The sequence below is a fragment of the Terrapene carolina genome, unplaced genomic scaffold, assembly GCF_002925995.2.
Source record: "Terrapene carolina triunguis isolate 2854851 unplaced genomic scaffold, T_m_triunguis-2.0 Scaffold84, whole genome shotgun sequence".
NCBI lineage: Eukaryota > Metazoa > Chordata > Testudines > Emydidae > Terrapene > Terrapene triunguis.
This window is the reverse complement of record NW_020664435.1, coordinates 27,524,418-27,549,308: the sequence shown is the minus strand read 5'-3', so window position 1 is coordinate 27,549,308 and position 24,891 is coordinate 27,524,418. Positions and strand designations below refer to the sequence as shown.

The 24,891-nt window shown below is 41.2% G+C and overlaps 1 protein-coding gene across 1 annotated transcript in view; it reads right to left on the bottom strand.

Moving 5' to 3' along the window:
• Nucleotides 1-24,891, bottom strand: part of COL28A1 (collagen type XXVIII alpha 1 chain) — a 143,847-nt gene that overhangs the window by 81,391 nt on the left and 37,565 nt on the right. The window contains exons 12-17 of the mRNA XM_024212907.2: nt 16,128-16,196; nt 14,442-14,510; nt 7,704-7,772; nt 5,710-5,778; nt 2,253-2,321; nt 1,324-1,392 (exon numbers count right to left, since the gene is read on the bottom strand). Of these exons, the coding sequence (XP_024068675.1) occupies nt 1,324-1,392; nt 2,253-2,321; nt 5,710-5,778; nt 7,704-7,772; nt 14,442-14,510; nt 16,128-16,196 (414 nt within the window). The remainder of the gene's footprint in view (nt 1-1,323; nt 1,393-2,252; nt 2,322-5,709; nt 5,779-7,703; nt 7,773-14,441; nt 14,511-16,127; nt 16,197-24,891) is intronic.

Below are 24,891 nucleotides of genomic sequence, written 5' to 3'. Positions count from 1 at the left end.
GATCAGAAATTCCATTTTCTGACCAGCACTAGCCTTGAGCTTTTCATGGTCTTAATAGAGACCGTATCTCTTGATCACCTGTTTTCCCAGGCCCAACCACACAGCATCCTTATGGCAACTACAGCAATTGCTTACATGCAAAAATAATGTCCAGAAAGTATTTAACAGGCTGCTTTCAATAAAATAAGCATTCTGTCCTCTTGTGGAAGAACTTAATCACAAGGTCTACTTTTGCTTTTTATTTCATCTGTTCCTGCCAATTCATTTGCTCCCCTGCCCATCCGGCCTTGTTCCTTTGCTCCTGAACCTTCCTTTCCTGAAGTACCAGTCCTGCTAGTGGCTCTGGTTATGAGGGTGACTCTTGTTTCACCCATCTTTCTTTCACTTATGTACCAGATGTCCCAATTTTATAGGGACAGTCCCGATTTTTGGGTCTTTTTCTTATACAGGCTCCTATTACCCCCCTCCCCCCCATCCCGATTTTTCACATTTGCTGTCTGGTCACCTTAGAAGCAGTGTCACCTTGTAACTGTAGCTGGCTGACTTTCTTTCTCCCTTCATGTTTTCGTCTAATGCTACAGACCTCCAAACTCTTTTCCTATGATAAGGATGGAGGGCTGGAGATTCAGATGGAAAGAAGAATGAAAGCCAGCATCATGTGACCAGCAAATTCTCTGCAAATCACCAGAGTTCACAGTGGGAGAGCCATTAGTTTAGAATTTCTCAGTAGAGTATGACATTTACATACAGTGTCTATATGCCACCAAACCAACACACAATGAATCAAAATGAAAGAAATTTGACTTGAATTCATGGTTGATGAAGAAAATCTGTATTTGTTTAAACAGTAAAGAACTGCTAGCTTGAAACAATGCAGTGGTGAGGTCCAGCAATGGAGACTGTTCAAATGGAGTGGCTTTCCTCTTCAGAATCTTTCAAATATATCAGTCAGAAATCTCTATGTTTCTACTTCATATACTATTAAACACTGGTAGCCAGTGTTGCCTTTTAGGAGGTACAATATCAGGTGTGTGCTTCCACAGTAGAAAACTGTTCGAGTACTTGAGAGCAAGCTCCAAACATTCTGTTGTAAGGACATATCCATGCTTATTCCACCCACACAGCACAGTGTCATGGGAGTTTTCCTACAAAGACCAAATATGGATCGTGGTCTAAAAATGTACAGCTCTGATTTCTTTCCATTGTTCCCACAATGGAATACACTTTAAAAGCACTGGGATGTCTGACTTTGGTCAGATATATTCCTTGTCCCTTGAGGTGGCCAATAAATTTTTTTTTATTTGCAATTCTCTTGAAAGTTACCTTTGGACCCTGCACACCCATGCCTCGAGACCCTTTTGGCCCAGGTATACCTTTAGGACCTTGGATACCCTTAAAAAAAGAAGGAAAACGTTAATGAAAACTACACTTCCATGGGTTCATTTTCCAGGTTAATAAAATGAATTTATTATCCTCCAAGGAAAGAAACCTAACTGGCTGTCTGTTCTAGGGCCAAATCACAAGCTCCTTACTCAATTTTCCCTCAGTCACACACACATGGATTTCACTGCATTACCCCAAGTTCAGGGATTGGCCTAGGTAGTGGTGGGGAAAGCTAGGGAGAGGATTTTTGTCTCCTCATCCTAACCCTGTGCAGTGGGAAATTATGCTCTGGCCTCTGAGAGGATAGGGCTACACTTTCAAAAGGGACTCATCACTTTAGATGCATCAATTTTTGTGAGGCCTCTGTAAATGATCAGAATTTCAGAGGCGCTGAGCACTCACCCTATAAAAATCTTCCCTACTGCATCATCCCATGTGGAGATCTCTGGAAGTCTGCTGTGCAAATTATTGCATGGATTGGTCCAGATAATTCACCTTTCTATTGGCTTGATCTCAAGACAATTGAAATCAGAGTCTTTCCATTGATGTCAATGAACTTTGGATTGGGCCCTGTCTGGTATTTTTAAGGTACAACTCACAGTGGTGTGTTTTGAATCTCTAGGCATTAAAAATTAGAGATTAGGCCAAGTATGAAATCTAGATCTGGTTCTAAATTTTGCAACATCTCCAAAGTTTAGAGCTGTGGCTGACCCTTTTCCTACTGAAATCAGTGACACAGCCATTTACTTAAACAAAGCTAATAGGGTTTTAGTTTGGGCTCCTGTCATCTAATAATAATGCAGTATATTATGCCAAAACTAGGCGTTCAACTGAATGTATTTCTTAACTAAACTTAATGTCAGATTTACCTGGATTCCTTGACTGCCGATTCCAGGTTGTCCAATAGGCCCTTGTGGTCCTTCAGGGCCCCGTTCACCCTGCATAGAGAAACCTTGCGACTTGTAAATCACAGTGATTTATAACAGCATCATTTTTAGGTCTGAAATGTTTTCCTTACATTCTACCATACAGATTAACTTGCAAAACATCCAAAAGAAAAACCCATGAAGAGAAGTCATGGGATACAGAATATTTGGGCTAGCTTTGCCATTATTTTTTCAAAGATCTGTTCTGGTTATGTTTTATTCAGTGTTAATAACAATATATATAGCAACACCAATCTTTGGAACATGAAAAGTCACTAAGAAAATGTGTCTGAATTATTCACAGACATCAGCTTTAAGGAAGATAAAGCAAATGAAAATATCTCTCTTCCCCCAACTCAAATAACATAATTTAGTTAACAAAATTCTGTTCTAATAAAGAATAAGAGTAAAATTTGCTTAGCAATGCATACAGTGAGAAGTTTTCTGAAACTTGTATTCACCCAACCCACAAGGGAATTAGAATTAGAAAGCAGCAGACTGAAGTATACATCCTAGAAAGAAGATCTCTGCAGTATGTCACAAACAACTAAAGTCTGTGATGGTGGTTTGAGCAACCAAGCTAGTAATTGCCTTTCAACTATATTTTAAATTACCTGAAACTATATTTTGCAGTTCCTATTATATGCATTTATTACTATTGAACCAAGTTTCCAATATAACACTCTGCCCTGAATGCCAGTAACTTGCAAACAAGAGAAACCTAGCTGATATGAGCACCTTACAATATTTTCAGTGCCATGCATGGGAAATGTCATACATAGGAACAGATTATCCCTGGCTTTTGAGTGGACATGAGGCAGGAGGAAAGATGCAAGAAACTTTCCCCTGCACAAAGGCCAGGGACAATTGTAGTTCTTATCCTTGGGAAACACATTGCATTGAGGGGGCAGGGAGGAGGTGGGATATCCTAAAAGGTCATGTGGGCTGCTGCACACTCCCCCTAAGCAGTGGTGGGCTTGGGGAGAAATTATGGCTCCCAGAGAGACAATCCTTCTCTCATCTCCCACTGAGGTAGGGTGCTTCCACATTGCCTTCTAATCAGAACTTCGGATAAATTCTTCACTCTAGCATGTAAAAGCAGTTAATTCTGAGTGTTGGGATAGTATGTTATATAGAGCACCATGACAACCAATGGCATGTGGTGGTAATGTAGCCACAATGTGATTTCAATGTCTCTCACTGAGATCTCTCAGGAATTAAAAGAATGTGTTGTCTGGCTTTTGGCTGAATTTATTTTGCTAGCAGATGGAGAAGAATTCAGTGTCTGCAGGCTAATTAATACCATACACCAGATTCGGAGGCCATTTTCCAAATAGAGAACTTAAAGATAGGCTCTTCAATACACATTTGGATGCTAAAAAGTGGCCTTATTTTTGAAAGGGTGAAACCCATTGATTGCTGGTAGATGACCTCATTTTCAGCACACATTTTGGAAAATCATGGATATGGTCCATTTGCATTGCAACGGGGCAGTAAAGCATCTTAACCAGTTTCCTGGGAGATTCCCAAGTGACACAGGGCTGGCAATGCACACTTTGCATTCTAATTCCTTGCACAGAGGTTGGGGGCATGGTCAAAACAAGGGGCTTTGCTCCAGCAATCCCTGGCTGACAGAAATCCCCTTGCATGTGTAAGCAGAGTCAGGATGAGCTCTACCCTGACATCTGGTGGTGAATTATGGCGAGTGTGGAAAAGAACTCCAGGGGCTGATCTTGTTTGCATAGGCACACCCACTCGCCTGGCAGGAAACACAGCAACTGAAAGTGGTTACTTTGGCTGGTGTGGGATCCCCAGTTTCTCTATTATTGGGGCAGGAAGAATAAAGTTTTGTTACCCTGATTCTGTGAATCAAGGCCAGTGGAACTGTTGTATGACAGAAGGACTGAGTGAGTCCTTCACCATTACCTAAGTAGCACTTGCTTGACAAGGGGCATGGGTTACAAAACCCAGTGAATTGAGAGAGGATGGGGACAGGTATTTGTACCTGATGGTATGGGCCCCCTCTGAGGGTCCGAAACACCAATTGCACCACCTCCTCTCTCCACTGTTGAATGTCAGAGCTAACTTTGATTCCCTTAGGAGTCTAGTTACAGGCTGCTGAGCTGAATTCACTTTGGGCCAATGGTGCACCAGCACTGGGGCTCCCCTACTATACTATGAGCTGAAATCGCTAAGAGCTGAAATCACAAAAGAGCTGATGTTATTAAGAGCTGAGATCACTGAGGCTATGTTAACTAGTGGGGGAGCCTGAAGCTATATTGCTCAGCAGCTGGCGGAGCAATTTGTGGGGATGACTGGAGGAGCAGCGAGCGGCGTGGAGCCTTGCGGGGCCGGTTGGAGTGGCCCAAGGACCGGCGAGCGGAGCTGTTTGCGGGGACGGCTGGAACGGCTCACAGGTCGGTGAGTGGAGCGGAGCAGCTTGTAGAGCGGAGCAGTTCGTGGGATGGCAGGAAAGTGGACTGGCTCGTGGTAAAGGCTGCGGCGGAACCCCCACGGAGAAACAGACGGCTGGCCAGCCTCGGATCACGTAAGGTGCCCCTTAACACCCTGCGTGCCCCCCCCCTTTACTCTGGGGCTGCACTGACCAGGGGCAGAGACTTTGGGGGTTGTTGGACTTTTGGGACTTTGGGTGGTTGCTGGACCCCAGAGACTTTGGGGATGTTGGACTTTGGGGACTCTGGGTGATTTTTGGGTTGCTGGATTCAAGAACCAAAGGGAAAGGACACAGCCCAATTTGCTGGGGTGGGTTTTGCTCATGGTTTGTGTTATGAATCCTGTTTGTGGTGTTTTTCCAATTTTATGCTGATGTCGTTTACCTCATGTTATTAAACATTTTCTGCTACACTCAGACTCCGTGCTTGCGAGAGGGGAAGTATTGCCTCTTAGAGGTACCCAGGGGGGTGGTATGTAATTGTCCCAGGTCACTGGGTGGGGGCTCGAGCCGGTTTTGCATTGTGTTATTGAAACGGAACCCCTAGATACAGAACCCGGCCCTTGTTGCTGCCAACTTAGATGGGCAGAAGGGTTACACATGCTATGATGGAAAGGTGCCCTGAATAGCACCAGAAGCTGGCCAAGCCCCAGGATTTGGGAGCTTAAATGTGGGGTAAAGTCACCTTTGTCAACTTCTTTCCCCTCACTCCCAACTGCACAGAGCGCAGCCTGGCTGCAGCTGAGGACTGAGCCCCATGTGTCATCAGTCAATAGACTTAACCAGGGGCATGGTCATAGTATTAGAACAGCATAGAATAGTTCAGTCCACATCCAACTATAAGATATTTATATACTATTTCTAGATCGCATTAAGGACTAAATAATCATTACTTTAACTATAAATCATACAGGTGAGAGTTAAAAAAAAAAATCTGATTTACCATACCTTAGCACCTTTGACTGATTCTCCTGCTATTCCAATTGGACCTGCTGGGCCTTCTGAGCCTTTTTCACCCTGGAAATATATAGTATTGATATAAGTTAACTGGCTTTAGGACTTCACACATTTAAATTTCTAACACAAATCAACAGAAAACCACAATAAACGATGTCTGCACGGAAACAGTTTCTTCAAACAAGACACACTATCAAAAGAGTCATTTATCGCAATGGGAAGTAGCTTAGCTACAGTTCATAAACTGCATTTATGCCGTTAGAACTATTGTAACTTGAAAGGGCTTTAAAAGAACTCTCAGATCTAGATAGAGTAAGAAGGGGGAAAGCAATAACAGAAAGGAGACTAGAACACTCTGGGTGATTCATCTTTTAAACATTGCAAAATGTGCTTAACATAAGAACATAAGAATGGCCATACTGGGTCAGACCAAAGGTGCATCCAGCCCAGTATCCTGTCTACCGACAGTGACTAATGCCAGGTGCCCCAGAGGGAGTGAACCTAACAGGTAATGATCAAGTGATCTCTCTCCTGCCGTCCATCACCATCCTCTGACAAACAGAGGCTAGGGATACCATTCCTTATCCATCCTGGCTAATAGCCATTAATGGACTTAATCTCCATGAATTTATCCAGTTCTCTTTTAAACCCTGTTATAGTTCTAGCCTCCATAACCTCCTCAGGCAAGGAGTTCCACAAGTTGACTGTGCGCTGTGTGAAGAAGAACTTCCTTTTATTTGCTTGATAGAGCAGTTTGGTGTGGACTGTTGTAACACCAGTGCACACAATGTAACTGTCTGACATCTTTTCCTTTATAGGGAGGAAAATCCTCTTTGTTCAGCAGTTAAGGCACCAGGGAATTGTGGAACCAATAAAATATCTCAGCATGAGATTGTTGTGCTCTTCTTGTACAAAACAGCAGAAAGAGGATTACGTAGGACTGGGATGTGAGATTTCAGTTCAAGTTCCACCACTAATATTTGGGGTTTTGTTTTAGTTTCAGAAAACTATTTATTAATCAGCACACTCATATATTTTATTTTAAGATGTTGATGATATGCTATAATGAGGTATATGTCCATACAGACTCATTGTCACATTCTGAAGTGCTATTCAGACCAGTGAGAGGTTGTCACTGCTTATCCTGTAAACCTGAGTGCCTTAAAATGCTCTGCTGCTGTGAAGAAAGGTGCCATGGAGTCTGATGGAGAAGGTTCCATGCCAGTTTCTTCCCCACTGGTGCTTTCTATAATTCAAATTGATCTGTCCCTGCAGCTTCTGATATGCCAATTGACTGTCATTGCCAAGTGTCTGTGATTGTGCCTGGATGAAGTCACCAGCCTTTCCGTTATCTGGAAAAAAACTGCTTACCCACAGCCCAGATTTGTCTGGTTCAAATACATTTTAATAATATCAGATAGAAGGAATGCATAACTCCACATATAACATAAATACATGCATTTTCAATTATATTAATAACCAGCACATTATTAGCTTGTATATGATATCTCACAAGGCATGTTTTGTACAAATATTATTGCAATAGTGTGTAGAGTGTGAATACAGAGGTGCCTAGAGTCACAATCGTATAATCCTTGTCGGAATTTCCCAGAGTGGCAAGAAGAATCAAACTGCTTTCTGAATGGTTCCCTCGAGTACTAAGCAGCTGTATGGGTTATATTTTACATAAAGAGCTTTCCAAAAGATACTTTTTTAACCTACCAATGCTACCATGATAAGACCTCTTATTAACACAGTCTTCAGCACTAAGTGGGTCAGTAATTTATTACTGTATTTTGGTGAGGGTGAAATTTCTTTTGGTAGGACTCAAGCTTTTTAAGAGAAAGTAAAATATTCAAGAAGCATCTAAAATGTCTTGGAGCATACGCCCCATTGACTGACTTTCAGTATTGTGCTCCTAAATCACTTAGGCACTTTTTGAAAACCACAATCACAGTATTTAAGAATTTCAGTGTAACATTTACCTTCTGGCCTGGAATGCCTTCTCCTGGGGGCCCTCTTTCACCTTGTACACCCTCAGGACCACGAGGCCCCTGATGTTAAAAAAAAAAAAAAAAAAAAAAAAAAAAAAGAACAGCTTCAGACGGCATGTGCAATTAAACATTTCCTTATTGATGCTATTTCAGGTACACGGGTACCATCCCATCTGTCATTAAGCTGAGAACTGCAAGGGCTACAAGAAATTCTGCAACAGCCTACTTAAAGCAAACAATTAGAACACAATGGAGCAGCCACTTTTTGATGAGTTACATAACAATGGTTGGTGTGGATGACATAAAATAGATATTTTATTGGACCAATTTCTGTTGGTGAGAGAGACAAGCTTTCAAACTTACACAGAGCTCTTCTTCAGGTCTAATGAAACTTGAAAGTTTGCCTCTCTCACGAACAGAAGTGGGTCCAATAAAAGATATTACCTCACTCAGCTTGTTTCTCTAATATCGTAGGACCAACATGGCTACAATACTACTGCATACAGAGTGTGATCTACAGAGGTTTCAGGATCTTTTCTATTTCCCCCTTCTGTAAGGGAAAGAATCAGCAATGGAATCACATCATTTGTTTGGATGGTTCTGTGCCTGTAAAAATCCGTGTATTGTACTATGTGCTAGTATAAGCTATTGTAATTACCTCCATTGTTTGTATAGTGGTGATCCTTAGAGGCTTTGGCTAGGTTAGGGCCCCACTGGGCTAGGCATTCTACAAACATAGTAAATGACAGTCTTTGATCCCAAAGAACTTACAATCTTAAAGGTACTACTTATTACCATCAACTCTAAAGGAATAATAATTCATGGAAGAATTAATTGTGGAAGTTATACATAGAATAAATTAGTTTCTATTTAACACATAGAACCCCAACTCTACGTATATAATAAAACTATTGTTTTTAATCCCCTTAGCATAATTTGATCCCTCAACTGTTTTGATAAAGGCATTATAATGCACAAGGCAAAATGAGTTAAAATTAGCTAGGGACATAAAAGGTAATAAGAGGTTCTTTAAATACATTAGAAAGAGAGAGATGAAAAAGTGTAGGTCCTCTACTTAGTGAGCAAGGAGAGCTAATAACTGATGACATCAAGTAGGCTGAGGTTGTTTAATGCCTATTTTGCTTCATTCTTCACTAAAAAATGTAATGGTGACCATATACTCAACACAGTTTAATATTAACAACAAGGGAAAGGAATGCAACCCAAAATAGGGAAAGAACAAGTTAAAGAATATTTAAATAAGTTAAATATATTCAAGTCTACAAGGACTGATTAAGTTCATCCTAGAAAACTTAAAGAACTAGCTGAAACAATCTCAGAACTATTAGCAATGATCTTTGAGAACTCATGGAGGACAGGTGAGGGCCCAGAGGACTGGAAAAGGACAAACATAGTGCCTCTCTTTAAAAAATATTGAACCAAAAGGATCCAGGGAATTTTTGTCCAGTCAGCCTAACTTCGATACCTGGAAAGATAGTGAAACAAATTATTAAACAATCAATTTGTAAGCACCTAGGGGATAATAGGGTTATAAGTAATAGCAATCATGGATTGATTAAAAACAAATCATGCCAGACCAACCTAATTTCCTTATTTGACATGATTACTGGCCTAGTGGATGGCGGCAAAGTAATAGACATGATCTATCTTGATTTTAGTAAGGCTTCTGACACAGTCCCATATGACATTCTCATAAGCAAACTAGGGAAATGTGGACTAAATTAAATTACTATAAGGTGGGTGCACAACTGGTTGCAAGACTGTACACAAAGAGTAGTTGTCAATGGCTCTCTCTCAAACTGGGAAGGCATGTCTAGTGGGGTCCTGCAGAGGTCAGTCCTGGGTCAGGTACTAGTCAATATTTTCATTAATGACTTGAACAAAGGAGTGGAGAGTCAGCTTGTAAAATGTGCTGACATCACCAAACTGGGAGGGGTTGCAAGCACTTTGGAGGACAGGTTTAAAATTCAAAACAACCTTGACGCATCAGAGCTTTGGTCTGAAATCAACAAATTCAATATAGACAAATGCAAAGCACTTCATTTGGGAAGGGAAAAGCAAATACACAACTACAAAATGGGGAATAACTGGCTAGTAGTACTGCGGAAACAGATCTGGGAGTTATAGTGGATCACAAATTGAATGAGTCAAAAATGATGATGTTTCAAAAAAGGTAATATAATTCTGGGGTGTATTAACACGAGTATTGTATGTAAGACAGGGGAGGTAACTGGCCTGCTCTACTCGACACTGATGAGGACTCAGCTAGTGGACCTTACCCAATTCTGGGTGCCACCCTTTAGGAAAGATGTGTAGAAAGTCCAGAGGAGAGCAACAAAAGTGATTAAAGGTCTAGAAAACATGACCTATGAGGAAAGATTGAAAAATTGGGTTTGTTTATTCTGGAGAAGAGAAGCCCGAGGGAAGACATAACAGTTTTCAAGTACATCAAAGGTTGTTATAAAGAGGAGGGCAATAAACTGTTCTTCATGTCTACTGAAGGTAGTGTAGAACACAACAGGAAGGACAAGAAGTAATAGGCTTAATATGGATCAAGAGCAATTTAGATTAGATATTAGGAAAAACTTTCTAACTATAAGGGTAGTTAAGTTCTGGGATAGGCTTCCAGGGAGGTTGTGGAATCCCCATCATTCGAGGTTTTTAAGAAAAGGTTGGACAAACTCCTGTCAGGGATGGTCTAGGTTTACTTGGTCCTGCCTCAGTGCAGAGCGCTGGACTTTTAATGACATCTCAAGTTCTCATCCAGCTCTACATTTCTATGATTAAGAGAAATTTACAAAGATTTCCACAATATTTAGTTTGTATTCTTGGTCATATATTTCATAATTGCCATTGCAATATTTTTTATTCCAAGTTACTGAAAGAAAGGTTTTTATGTTTTCCCCAGAAGAACTACTCTGTGAGAAGGCAAAGGGGAAGAGAGTTATTATTCTTGAAAGTGTCCATGGCGTCATTAATCAAGTGATGTTATAGCATCATTTTTGAGGTCAATACAGGAATTATCATCTCTGAGTAAGGTACAGTGGTCACAATTATAGAGCTGGCATGTCAATAGTATCTGAGGCCTTGGCTACACTCAGGACTTCCCAGCGCTGCCACAGGGAAGCGCGAGTGTAGTTGCGCCACCAGCGCTGCGAGAGCTCTCTCGCAGTGCTGTAAGTACTCCACCTCTCCGAGGGGAATAGCTTGCAGCGCTGCGAGCAAGCATGCAGCGCTGCAGGCTCTGATTACACTGGCGCTTTACAGCGCTGTACTCGCTGCGCTCGGGGGGGGGGGCGTTTTCACACCCCTGAGCGCAGCAAGTTGCAGCGCTGTACAGCGCCAGTGTAGCCAAGGCCTGAGAGAGTTACAAGTTATTTCCCATAATTAAAATGTGTGTGGTAGCTCTTAAAGATAATAACATCTACTGATCCATAATACCAAGCAGGAGCGCCGCCAGCTTTTCTGCCGCCCTAGGCGGCGGAAGGTCCCGCCCCGAAATGCCACCCCCCACAGAGGCGGCAGAAGGTCCCGCCACCGAAATACCGCCGTGGTCGCCACCCCCCAAATTGTAGCGCCCTAGGCGACCGCCTAGGACGCCTAATGGGTTGCGCCGGCCCTGATACCAAGCTATATTACTCTTCCGATTGGTGATACCAAACTTCTCTGAATTGCTTTAACTAGTGCCTAGCACCAGAGGCAACTGAAGTGTGTCTTACATGGTCTGTTTGTGTATTGCTATATGTGTACTATCATTAGGATTCTGGAAATGCAGCAAGATGGCAATTACTTATTCTGCTTTGTTTGGAAAAAAATCTCTACAAAACCCAAATGTGAGAGTGTGATGATTTAAATTAAGAATAATTTTTTATTGTATGTGTAAAGTAAACTGAGTCCATACTCTTATATGAGTAAAACATATGACAAAGCCAAGCTGAAGTGCATGGTTTCCAACAGAGAGCTAAAACTTATTACTGGAGAAATGGTGGAATGATAAAATGATAAAAAAGAAATGGCAAAGCATAGAAATTCAGAGGCTGCTCTTAAAAAGAATAGCCAATTTTGCCTTAGATAAACACTGAAGTAACTTTCTATATGTAGCATTCTTTTCTCTTCCCTAGAATTCATTTATCTAACCTACTCTTAAATATCTCCAGAGATGGAGATTCCACAACCTCCCTAGGCAATTTATTCCAGTGTTTAACCACCCTGACAGTTAGGAACTTTTTCCTAATGTCCAACCTAAACCTCCCTTGCTGCAGTTTAAGTCCATTGCTTCTTGTTCTATCCTTAGAAGCTAAGATGAACAAGTTTTCTCCCTCCTCCTTATGACACCCTTTTAGATACCTAAAAACTGCTATCATGTCCCCTCTCAGTCTTCTCTTTTCCAAACTAAACAAACCCAATTCTTTCAGCCTTCCTTCATAGGTCATGTTCTCTAGACCTTAAATCATTCTTGTTGCTCTTCTCTGGACCCTCTCCAATTTCTCCACATCTTTCTTGAAATGCGGTGCCCAGAACTGGACACAATACTCCAGTTGAGGCCTAATCAGCGCAGAGTAGAGCAGAAGAATGACTTCTCGTGTCTTGCTCACAACATACCTGTTAATGCATCCCAGAATCATGTTTGCTTTTTTTGCAACAGCATCACACTGTTGATTCATATTTAGCTTGTGGTCCACTATAACCCCTAGATCCCTTTCTGCCATACTCCTTCCTAGACAGTCTCTTCCCATTCTGTATGTGTGAAACTGATTGTTCCTTCCTAAGTGGAGCACTTTGCATTTGTCTTTATTAAACTTCATCCTGTTTACCTCAGACCACTTCTCCAATTTGTCCAGATCATTTTGAATTATGACCCTATCCTCCAAAGCAGTTGCAATCCCTCCCAGTTTGGTATCATCTGCAAACTTAATAAGCATGCTTTCTATGACAATATCTAAGTAGTTGATGAAGATATTGAACAGAGCCAGTCCCAAAACAGACCCCTGCGGAACCCCACTTGTTATACCTTTCCAGCAGGATTGGGAACCATTAATAACTACTCTCTGAGTATGGTTATCCAGCCAGTTATGCACCCACCTTATAGTAGCCCCATCTAAGTTGTATTTGCCTAGTTTATTGATAAGAATATCATGCGAGACCATATCAAATGCCTTATTAAAGTCTAGGTATACCACATCCACTGCTTCTCTCTTATCCACAAGACTCGTTATCCTATCAAAGAAAGCTATCAGATTGGTTTGACATGATTTGTTCTTTACAAATCCATGCTGGCTATTCCCTCTCACCTTTATACACACAGTATAAGTTTTAAACAGACAATTTAATACTGGTATACAGTGATGATGATTGTGAAGCTTGGTTGAGGTGGTGAAGTCAGAGGGTGGGATATTTCCCAGGAAATGCCTTACTGCTAAATGATGAACTAGCAATTGGCTGAGCCCTCAAGGGTTAACTCATTGTTGTTAATGTAGCCTCACACTCTACAAGGCAGCGCGAATGGAGGGAGGGGAGACAGTATGGCAGACAGAGACAGAGACGCACACTGTGTGTGTGAGAGAGAGATGTGCATAGCTCCTTTAAATACGCTGATCCCACTCTAAGTACACCGCCTTTTTAAGTAGATCAACAAGTTGAGACGGCAGCTGCTGCCCGGAAGCTCCATCTGTCCTGAGCCCTGTCGTGTGTCTCCCCTGCTCTATGGAAGATGGGGTAAGTGGGGTGCAGGAGCAGGGGGGAGGGGGACACCCTGACATTAGCCTCCCTATCCCCCGCCCCCGCACAGCAAGCAGGAGGCTCCGGGGAGCAGCTCCAAGGGAGAGGACAGGAGCAGCACATGGCAGTGGGGGGAGGGACAGCTGAACTGCCCGGCAATTGATAGCCTGCTGGTCAGCTGCTGCACCGGGAACTTAGGGGAACAGGGAGCTGGTAGGCGGGCTGCCGGTCCATCCTGGTTCCAAGCCCCCACCAGCTAGCTGCAACGGGCTGCTCTTCCTGCAAGCAGTGGACAAAGCAGGCGGCTGCCAAATGATGTTATAAGGGAGCATTGTGCAACTTTAAATGAGCATGTTCTCTAATTGATCAGCAACATAACAACGTTAACTGGGACGACTTTAAGTGAGGAGTCATTGTACAAGTTTCTTCTCTTTTTATTTATAACCAAAGAAATATAAGAACTAGTTTGAAACCAGGAACTAAGATCCTGAGACTGACAGTGGCAGAGAAACATTTAAAGATATGTGGCATCTAAATAACCTTTCCAGACCAGCTGTGTTGGCATATTTAAGTTACACACAGGTATATAGGAATGGTCCAACTTTTGATTCTTTAAAGATATATCTTTTATTTCAGACAGTTCTAAAGTGTTTTTCTCCTTAACATCAACTAGAAGAGAAGCACAGATACAAATTTGCATCTAGAGTCTTATTGAAAATCAGGCCCTAAGAGGCTGTTTAGCTGGGATCAGGCAATCAAATTTTTCTTTGTTTCATATTCTTTAGAGATGGCACTGGCTCCTGGCTCAGCTCTGCTACGTGCAGTTGTTATTGCAACAGTTACTAACACATCCCCTCACTTTCATTGTCCCAGCAGCAGGTACAGAGTGGGCCAGTCAATATGACCATAATCTATCAAACAAGTTCACTTAGATGTCTTGTATTGTTTTTAATTTCTAACACGTTATACAGAACCGTCCTGTCCACTTACAGTTAATCCTGGCTCACCAATTCCAATAGGTCCTGGAGGCCCAATTCTTCCTTCCTGGCCTCTATCACCCTATTGAGAAGGAATTTCAGAGATGTTACTTATTGTTTTATTAGAGTGTGACTTTCAAAAGCACCCAAGTGACTGGGACTAAGTGACTTTTGAAAATGGGACTTAGCACTCTGGAGCCTAAGTTTCATTGAAAGTCAATGGGACTTAGGCTCCCAACTCATTTGGGCACTTTTGAAAATTTTACTCTTTACTCATAGGTGAGGTATAGTGCATCATATAATATCCCCTGGTGGCACTGAAATGAAACCACTAGCATCTTTTAATGAACAGTTAATATGAACTATAATTTAGCAGCATAAAAAAGTCATCTTCGTTTATCCTTAGGGCTAGATTGTAGCCCATCCTACATGCCAATGGGAACACAGTAAAGGGATAACAGGCACCCGCTTATACTCATGCACCAGTACATGGTACCATCACAGCCAGCACACAGGGAGTATCAGGCTCCACAGAGCCATTGCATCCCCCACTCTGTATAAGGTAGTAGGGAGTTGGCATAGCAGTCCAGTACATTGGGCAGCATATGCCACACTGTGTGTAAACCTGGTGCAATGTAGTTCCTCTACAGAGCATCATGGAGCCTGGGAGGGACACTATGACTCCCTAATCCACAATTTCCCTCCTGGACTGCACCAAAAGCAGCACAACAACGCTCTGCTCCTTCATCTGGGCAAATTACAAAATGATTATGTAGCCCTCATGCAGCAGACACTGAATGCATTCCAACATCTCGCACTGTTCCACAGCATGGAAAACGCCCATGAGTTCCATGGATGCAGGGAAAAGAGCAATAAAACCTTACAGGTATGTTGTTCTAGGCATTGGCCCTTTGTCCATACGGTACAGAAGATACATGGCCTAAAGCAATTTTTGAAGAATTAGCACCAGAAGTAATCTTTGGCTCAAACAAGATGCAGGAATGAATAGGTGCATAAGAGAGAAAATAGCAGGGAATCTCCATCTCCCAACTAAGAAATATGGGAGAAATCAGTCATTTATTCTCCAACAAGTATTTAGTTCCCTTGTCTCTGGCCATATATATTGTGTGTAAAAGCAGCCAAGGTATATTTATACACTTTACATAAATATGCATAATGGTGCAGGATTGGAGGCAGATCATGTGTACTTCAGCCATGCAACTGATCTCACCTCTACTGATTTCAGTAGTTACTTCTGATTTTCACTGCTGTAGGTGAGATTATAATCAGGCTTTGGGATGGCTGAAAGGCAACTCAGCTACCTCCATCCTATGCAAGTGTGTAAACTTCTAAAGTTATATACTCTTCCGCTTCAAATAATAATAACTCACTTGTTATGGCAGTAAACTCAAGCTAACTTTCATTAAAATATACTACAAAGGATTCACATAGAGATTGCATCATGATAGGAAATGTATTGTATTATTGATGGCACCTTAGAGACTAACAAATTTATTTGAGCACAAGCTTTCGTGGGCTACAGCCCACTTCATCTGATGCATAGAATGGAACAAATAGTAAGAAGATAAATATACATACAGAGAACGTTAGTCTCTAAGGTGCCACAAGTACTCCTGTTCTTTTTGAGGATACAGATTAACACGGCTGCTACTCTGAAACCTGTATTATTGATGATTACCTTAGGTCCTTGAAGTCCAACACCAGGGAGTCCGATGGGGCCATAAGGACCTCTAGGACCTGGCTCTCCCTAAAGAAACAAAAGAAGTTAAGAGACAACAAAGTGCTTATGGTACTTTCATAATATTCCCCACAATATGTGTCCCTAGTGTCATTGCAGATGGGAAAATATTTATTTACTTACAAAGAACATTTCTGATCTAAGGAAATGAGTTCCAAAATTAATAAATGTCATGGGTGAAGTCCCAGTCCTGTTGAAGTCACTGGGAGTTGTGTCATTGACATCACTGGGGTCAGGATGTCACTGCATAAATCTAACCAATCTGAGAATAATGAGACCACAGGATTTCCTTTGCAAACATAAACTCCAAATTGTTGTTGTTTTTTATGCTGGTTCCTTGGTTGTTGACCTTATTTGGTAACTTGATGTGTGTTGCTTAGTCCTTCGCTCTTTCTTTTGGGGATTAGGAAGTATTTATGCCTTAACTGTTGAGCTTATTCTCTCCCCACACTGCTGACTGTATATTATAGCTCCTCCGTAAATCTTAGTCAGTCTCTGATTCTCAACTGTTCTTAGTGTGATTCTAATCCAGTTAAGGTAGGTTTCACTAACAAAAATGAGATCTGTAGACAATTAATTCTGATGTGTTATCTAACAAATACTAAAATCACTGGCTTAAAACATCATTAGGATTTAATTTAAACCAAATAAACTCAACATTAAGACAAATATTTTGTTCAGCTGCCTTGCTGATAAACCCAATATATACACTAATAGAGTCTTAATCTACTCTAACATTACTTGATATTGCCAGGGTCTCTGAATACGAATGTACCTGATGTTTGATACAATACATACTGTGGTAACAAGGTGAATTGACCTCAGTGGCTGCAGCTGCCTACCCCAGTAGTTAATTTGGGCCAGTGTGTCGAGATCAGGACAGCTTTTGGATTTCCTTTCTCAGACCCTTACCCTTGTTCAGTGGTATGTACTTAATCCTATCTAGTGGCCTTTTTTAAGAATACTAAATTTAAAAAAAGAACAATCCCCTTTATTGTATTTTATTTAGCAAATTAGTAAAACTAATAAGGTTTTTAAAGTATTTTTAAAGTAGTTCATACAATATTTAAAATGCTTAGCTTGTTGAATAAAGCTATGTCTACACTACACAGTTTTGCTGACATAAGGCAGCTTATGCTAACCTAACTATGGAGGTGTACACATTGCAATGCTCCTCCCGTTGCTTTAACTTGCCTGCTATGCCGACATACTAAAACCACCTCCACGAGAGACGTAGAGCTTAGGACGACATAGTTAGAGTGACATAGTGTCAGTGTAGACACTACGTTGCTTACATCTCCCTAAGTGGACCCCAGGAGGTATCCCACAATGCCCACCGTGACCGCTCTGGTCATCGTTTTGAACTCCGCTGCCCTGTAGCCAAGTACACAGGTGAACACCCCTCCCCTGTTAAAGCCCCAGGAAGTTTTGAACTTGCTCTTCCTCTTTGCTCAGTGTGGAGAGCCCACATAGCAACTGCCCAGCTGAGCATGCTGGCTCCATGCAGCGTACATGGCCTTATCTGGAGCACATCAGAGGTGGTGGATCTCCTTGGTCTGTGGGGAGAAGAGGCTGGGCAGGCACAACTCGAATCCAGCTGCAAGAACTTGCTCAGGGCAATGAGGGGAAGGGTTATGATAGGGACACATGCAGCAGTGCTGTGTAAAACTCAAAGCCCTGCAGCAGGCATAGCAGAAGGCAACAGAGGCAAATAGTTGCCTCTAGTGTGGAGCTGCAGACATGCTACTTCTACAAGGAGGGAGCTGGGGTCAGGGTGGTGGTAAATATCTTCCCTGTTGAGCTCCTCTTATATCCATGTGTTCATAACGCACAGCACAATAATAATATATGGAGATATACCTATCTCATAGAACTGGAAGGGACCTTGAAAGGTCATCGAGTCCAGCCCCCTGCCTTCACTAGCAGGACCAAGTACTGATTTTTGCCCCAGATCCCTAAGTGGCCCCCTCAAGGGCTGAGCTCACAACTCTGGGTTTAGCAGGCCAATGCTCAAACCACTGAGCTATCCCTCCCCAATACTAAAAAACAGTGCAGGATCCATGCTTTCTGACACAGATGTCTGACTCGCAGATTGCCAGGGCAGTTGAAAAGCTGCTAGAAACCTAGTATGATGCCCATGGAATGATGAGATTGAGAAACCTGCATCATGTGACGCTGAATCCCCTCCATGAGGCATTGCAAACCCTTCCCAAAACACCCTGCGGCCAGTTGCACAGTGGAATAGCTACCCAGAGTGCACTGCTCTCTGTGTTGATGCAAGAGCCATTACTGTGGATGCACTCGGCCAACACAAGGAGTATAGTGTGGATATGCAACAGCGGTTTAACTTAACTTTGTAGTGTAGACATAGCCTAAAACTCTCTCCTTGTATACTAAGTACTTGCCATTTATTTCAAGGAGCCAGGATGTTTCCCCCAGAACTCTGGCCTGTCTTCTAGCAAAGAGTTAAACTGAGATGCAGGAAGAGGAGTGTAATAGTACATAATTTGCCCCAATGTCCTGATTACACTTGTAGCTATTTTCCTACCAATTTATAGCCAGAGAGGTAACACTACATCTTTAATAAAGTCCTATACAAACATGACATTGATTACTCACTGAGTCTAGAGCACAATATATTGATATGAAATTGTAATATAAACCCTGACACGTTGAAAAACCACGCTTTCATAATTAATGTAGCTTTTAAAGGACAGTTCTCAACAGCTGAACAAATATGCTCACAGAGGGCAAGTATACCTCAGAATAATATACCAGCTGGCTTCCAATAGCACCTAGTTTGTGTTATTGTAGATACAGTATATGTAGCAGTTACTGCTGCCAAAATACCAATCATAGCGATAGGGTTTGCTATATTCCGAGGCAGTCTACGTTATTTGAATTCCATGATGGTGCTCATTTTCATGGAGATTTTGGACCAGATTCTGATCTCAACCAGTGTAACTCCCAATTAACTCTATTGAGTGCAATTTATGCCAGTGTAACTCAGATTAGAATTTGGACATTTTTCTCCATTGTTTTTCTTTCTCCCTTTGTTACTTTTAAAAATATTTAAAAATAAATAAGATTGCTCAGGAACCAGATTTTCCATCCTACCAGTTCTACTTCAAAGGTTATTTGGGACTGAAAAAGTTAACATTTTGTTTTAATATCAATTTATCAAAAATAAATGCTGACTATTAAATATTTCCCATCAGCAGGATTATTAGGAAAAGGCCAAGAATAATACAAACACAATTAATACTTGTCTGCTTTCTAGTTTTCTTGGCAAACATTCTACTGTACGCATTTTTGCCCTGTCGTAGGCTGAGCAGAAAAGTTGAAATTCAGGGTATTATGGGGTGGTTCCATTTGGATGAGAAATAATGATTCTGAGTTGGGATAATCTTTGGTACAATCTGTATATATACAGAAATATACACGAAGGGTAAATTTTTCAAAAGCATCTAAGTAATTTAAGCTCTTAAGTGCCATTTACAAAAGTGACTTAGGTAAGTGAATTATGCATTTTGGAGTAGAGTGGGTGAACATTTTTTGGATGAATCATTTATTTGCCAAAAAATGCAGTTTCAGTCAACCCAAAACTGCTCCACAAATTTGACCCAATAAGTTTTATCTAGGAACAAATGTTCAGGGCCATCGTCACAAAATGTATGTGTGCATACCTACATGCATCCCCTTATGAACTTGAGCCCACTTGCTTAGGATGTAGTTTGAATGCCCACTCAGGAGCAGAACTTGAATTCACATTTTCTACTTCTGAGCTGACCCTGTTAACCACCAAGCTTTAGGCTATTCCAGAATAATGGGTCCTCAATCTCAATCTCTCCCGTTGAAGCTGTTCCACGGTGTGTAAATACTTAAATACTCATTGGGCCAAAGAGAAAATGAGAATGACCCCTAGATTCCAAGGCCAGAAGAAACCATTATGATTATCTAGTCTGACTTCCTGTACTAGGTAGGACATAGAACTTCCCCAGAATAATTCCTACAGCATATCTTTTAGAAAAATTGTCAGTGGAAAATCCACCATGACCCTATATAAATTTTTACAATGGTTGATTATTTTTACCCTATCACTCTATAGCCTGGTGATTAAGGCACTGGCCTGGGAAGTTTAAGATGTGGATTCAAATTCCACCTTTGACTGAAGCAGAGAGAAGATTTGACTCCATATCTCTTCTAAACAAAACCACCTCATGGTGTCCTGAATTTCACCTTTCTACTTGACCAAAGACACTTTTGAACATTGTAATTATGAATTAGACTGTGATTTTATTTTTTATTTCCTTTTATAACCAATTCTGACCTTTATGCCGATTGCTTACAATAACTTAAAATCTATCTTTCTGTAGTTAATACATTTATTTTAATGTTTTATCTAATCTGTGTGTTTTTGGTTGAAGTATTTAGGTAATCTGCTCAGGTTACAGAGGCTGGTGCATGTCCACTACCCTTTTACAGAATGGCAAGCTAATTAATGATCTTACACTGCTCAAGAAGATCTTCAGCAGTGTAAGACAGTACACAAGGGGTGCAAGGCTGGGGATGGGGGAAATTTGCTGACATCTCCCTGTTGTTTATATAATTGTAACTTTCTGTGTGGACTGGAATTGAATTCATGACTCAAAGAGCCTATTACCAATCCCCTGAGCATTTAAGTCACCAAACAGGTGGTCTTGCCTAGAAATAACTAAAGCAAGAGCTGCCAGGATAGAAAACAATTATAGATGCTCTATGAACCAATGTGGTGCTGGCCTTCTGCAAGAAGCTTGATAATTTTTGTATATGAGATTGGTTGGACAAACGGTTTGAATACCCTAAAGCAATGCTAAATATTAATACTTGAGGCAGATGAAGCTGCATCAGAGCCACCCAGACCTGGAGGGAGGAAAGCTTTTCATGTGCAAGGAACAATATTATTCACGTTGATGTGCATGATAACTTGGTAATAATTATCTGGGGTACAGTTACTGAAGCCAACTGCAGTACATCACACACTATTAGGTGTACTTACTTGGCTCAATTCCCATTAAGGGCAATACAACACTTTCCATTGACTGACTTCAATAGATGTTAAGTTAAGACCTTATTGAATTTTCTCAACCCATTCCTAGGCTGTGCCCAAGCTGCCCTCAGTGCAGATCATGAAGCAGGGTGCAAAAATGGTTTTTATCATTTTTTGTGCTGTCTCCTGATACTAGGAATATATGGGCAATCCATATAACTCTTCTATAAGCTAGTCCGCTGGTGGCCTCAAGATGCTGTTCCATCAGCCAGAGCACAGGGAAACCCCAGCCACGTTGGGGTGGCACAATAGCCAATAATATGGCTCAGTACCACCCAAAGATTCCCTACAAAGAGAAAACCTCCTGTGGCTTTGGCTGACAGTTTAGGACTGCTGCTGGTATAAAGCTGAGAGGAAGGAGGGTCCAAGGGTTAAGATACTAACCTGGGACTTGAGATACCCACATTCAGTTCCCCGCTCCTACACAGATTTCCTATGCGATCTTGGACAAGGCCTTTAGCTCTCAGTTTCCCATCTGTACAATCGGCGATAATACTACCTCCCAACTTCGCAGGGATGAAACACGACATTAAAAAGATTGTGAAGTGCTTAGTACAGTAATGCAGGCCATGTGAAGCAGCCAAAGTATCAGGCCCTTACAGGAAGAGAGTGTGTGTGTGTGTATTGAGGAGGGAAATCTTTTTATTGAGACACCTTTGTAAAATCTTCTCCTAGAGCAGAACTGGCAGTTCTGCATGCATCTATTTAATTTGTAATGAATATAATTTATTACAGAACTGTTTCCTCTTTCTTGTTCATGAATTGCCACAAGCAGCTGCCCATTTCCTTGAATATTAGTTGTTCAAAAGTATTCACCAAATGATTTCTCCATATAGCTCTTGACCTTATTTGCAAATAGCTTCTTGTGAGTACTCAATACTCAGCATTCTAGCTGTTTCGAATGCACACATAGCACAGCATGCACAGGTCTCAGAGCATGTTTATAGTCACTGAATGGAGGACCATAACCCTCAGAAACAGAGTTCCAGCATGAATATTTGCAATTACAAATTCTGGGCCAGTTCTTGTGTTGCCCCAACAAGACAAAGAGGACTTAAAGCTGCCATAAACCAAAAGCTGAGGATTCTCCTGATGGAAAAAGCCAACTGAGCCAGCATAACACCATTCATTTTTCCCCACCAAGTAGGGAGTGTCTGAGCCAGAGTGCACCAGGCTCCGGCAATCCCTGGCTGATAAAAAGAGAACTAACCCAACCAGCATAAATTAGACCAGCTTTGTGGCTATTGTGTGGGCCTGATCCAAAGCCCACTGAAGTCAATGGAAAAGTTTCACTTCAGTGGGCTTTGAATCAGGACCTAATTTGCATCATGGATTGGTTTAGCTTCTAGCCAGCCCCAGGAGTGGGGAAGGCAAAAATGTGGCATAGAGCCATCCTTGCCTTACAGCAGCTGTGCTATGCCTCCCAGGTCACAAGAACCCACATCTGCAACACCTGGGACAGCTGATGTTCCCCGATTGCCACCAGGAGGTCATGCAAAGTGGCTGCCATGGAGCACTGTGGAGATTAGGCACGGCAGGGCGTATTACCCAAAGGGACCAGAGCAACAGCAGCCTACAGCCTTCTGATTGGCCCATGCTGACTATTTAACCCTAGAGGGTGGTCCAGGAAGTGGTCTGGATAACTATGTAGACTGCTGGGTTGCCAGACTTCACCTTGCTTTCTGATCTCCAATCCCTGACCCTGCCTCTTGACTCCTGATTCTAAGTAAGAATCTCTGATCTCTGGTCTCCAACCCTGGTCAGAGACTGCCCTGACTCTTACCTATTGATCCTGGCTCTAGCAATTATTCTAATCCCTGCTTGCTGACTGATGCTTTGTGGCTGTCCTTGACTTGTGGACATCAGCCCAGCTGTGACTACTAGACAAGACTGACTCACCTTTCAGCTGAGATTAACTCTGTTGTTAGGAAGTGTTCTACAAACTTAGTTTTCTGCCTTCCAAAGAGACACCCTGTTTTGCATCCACTTCCAGCAATTTGTAATAGAACTTTCAAAAGATGGTGACCCTGTGGCATATTTCCTAAACCAATGCACTTGTTCTTTCTCAAGTATCCATATGTTCTAGCTGTGTGTGTGCTTACATAAGTGTGGGTGCATGATGGCGGTGCTGACTGCAGATGGGAGTCCCACTGAGCTCAAATAGTGCCCAGAGATGTTTCTTAATCACATAAAACATAGTTTTTTCTTCAAGTGACCACTGGATTTTAACCAGCTTTTCAGCAGCTATTATCACAGTTAGTATGTATTGACATTTGCTATTTCTTTTCCACAGAACATAAAATCTAAGGGTATTTGGAGTACATGGTGGATTTATTGTCTTAGGATTTTAGGTAGTGTGCAAATTACCAAAATTATCAAAGCCTGGATATTACATAATTTTTTGTGGAAGTGTAAACAAAATTTCACTTCCCAAATCTTTTGTTATTGTCTCTCTTTCATGCACCCATTTGAGTTCCCTTTCTTTTCTCTTGCTGAGATCTTCTTTCAATTGAGTTTAAAACTAAATAGGATAATGGTAACGAAAATACCATTTGATCCGGGTTTAATATTACTGGGCATTAAAATTCTATTGTTTTAGATCTGGCACATTCTCAACAATAATTGCTGTTTCTCCTCTTAGCTTTTTCCAAACAATTCATTATTTAATGTGAGAACTATGCTCACTAAATTCAATGTAGTGCCAGTATAAACAGTGTTTCTTTACTTTTTAAGAATACTAAAGCTTGTGCACACTACAAGAAAGATATTTAACTTCCTGATGTCAAATGAAGCTATATTTATTGTAATCTTCCATGTACTTTTTAAAATCACTGTAAGTAACATGCATCACTGTAGAATATACACTCTACTATGCTAATTATAGCACATTTGAAAAACGCAGTTTCATTTTAAAGGGGTATAGTTGTATGTTCTTCTTAATTTTACATGTATTTAGTTAAATTTCAAGGAGACAAAATTAAGATTGCCTGGGGAGATACAGCTTGCATGAAAGTAAGTAAAGAAGGAATTTACAACATGTATGAGTGAAGTAGCAGCATCCCTTAACAATTCATTTCCAAGTTTTCACACTTTTGGAGGAATCTGAGATATAGTTTTCATAACATAATTCTAATACATTTTTTGGTACTAGGTAGTTATCATTGATATCCCCTTTCAACCTTAAATATTTGTTAATAAAGTTTTGTGTTTACTATTATTAGTAGGGATTGACACTTAATCCAAAATGTTGCTAGATCTGTGGAATTTACCAGCATTAAAGTTAGGGAAACTATTCACAGTGAACAATTTTCTCTTATGGCTGCAGGAAGTAAATGTTATTTTTTGCTTTTTAAAAAAAGCATACTTTTCTGTTTGTGAATTATCCAAAAACATTTATAACTGTTCATCTCTAAAAATTAAATAATAGCAATACAAGACTTTCAAAATGGCCTTGAACATATCTGATGTGAATACTCTTGTGAATATTTTTGTGCTGTTACAATGACAAATTTTGTTTTCTGCCAAAATTTTTCAAACAGAATCTCACTCAACCAAATGTTTGCAAAGAAGCAAACAAATGGGTCTGTGAACACCAGCGAAGTGAACTGGCATGTT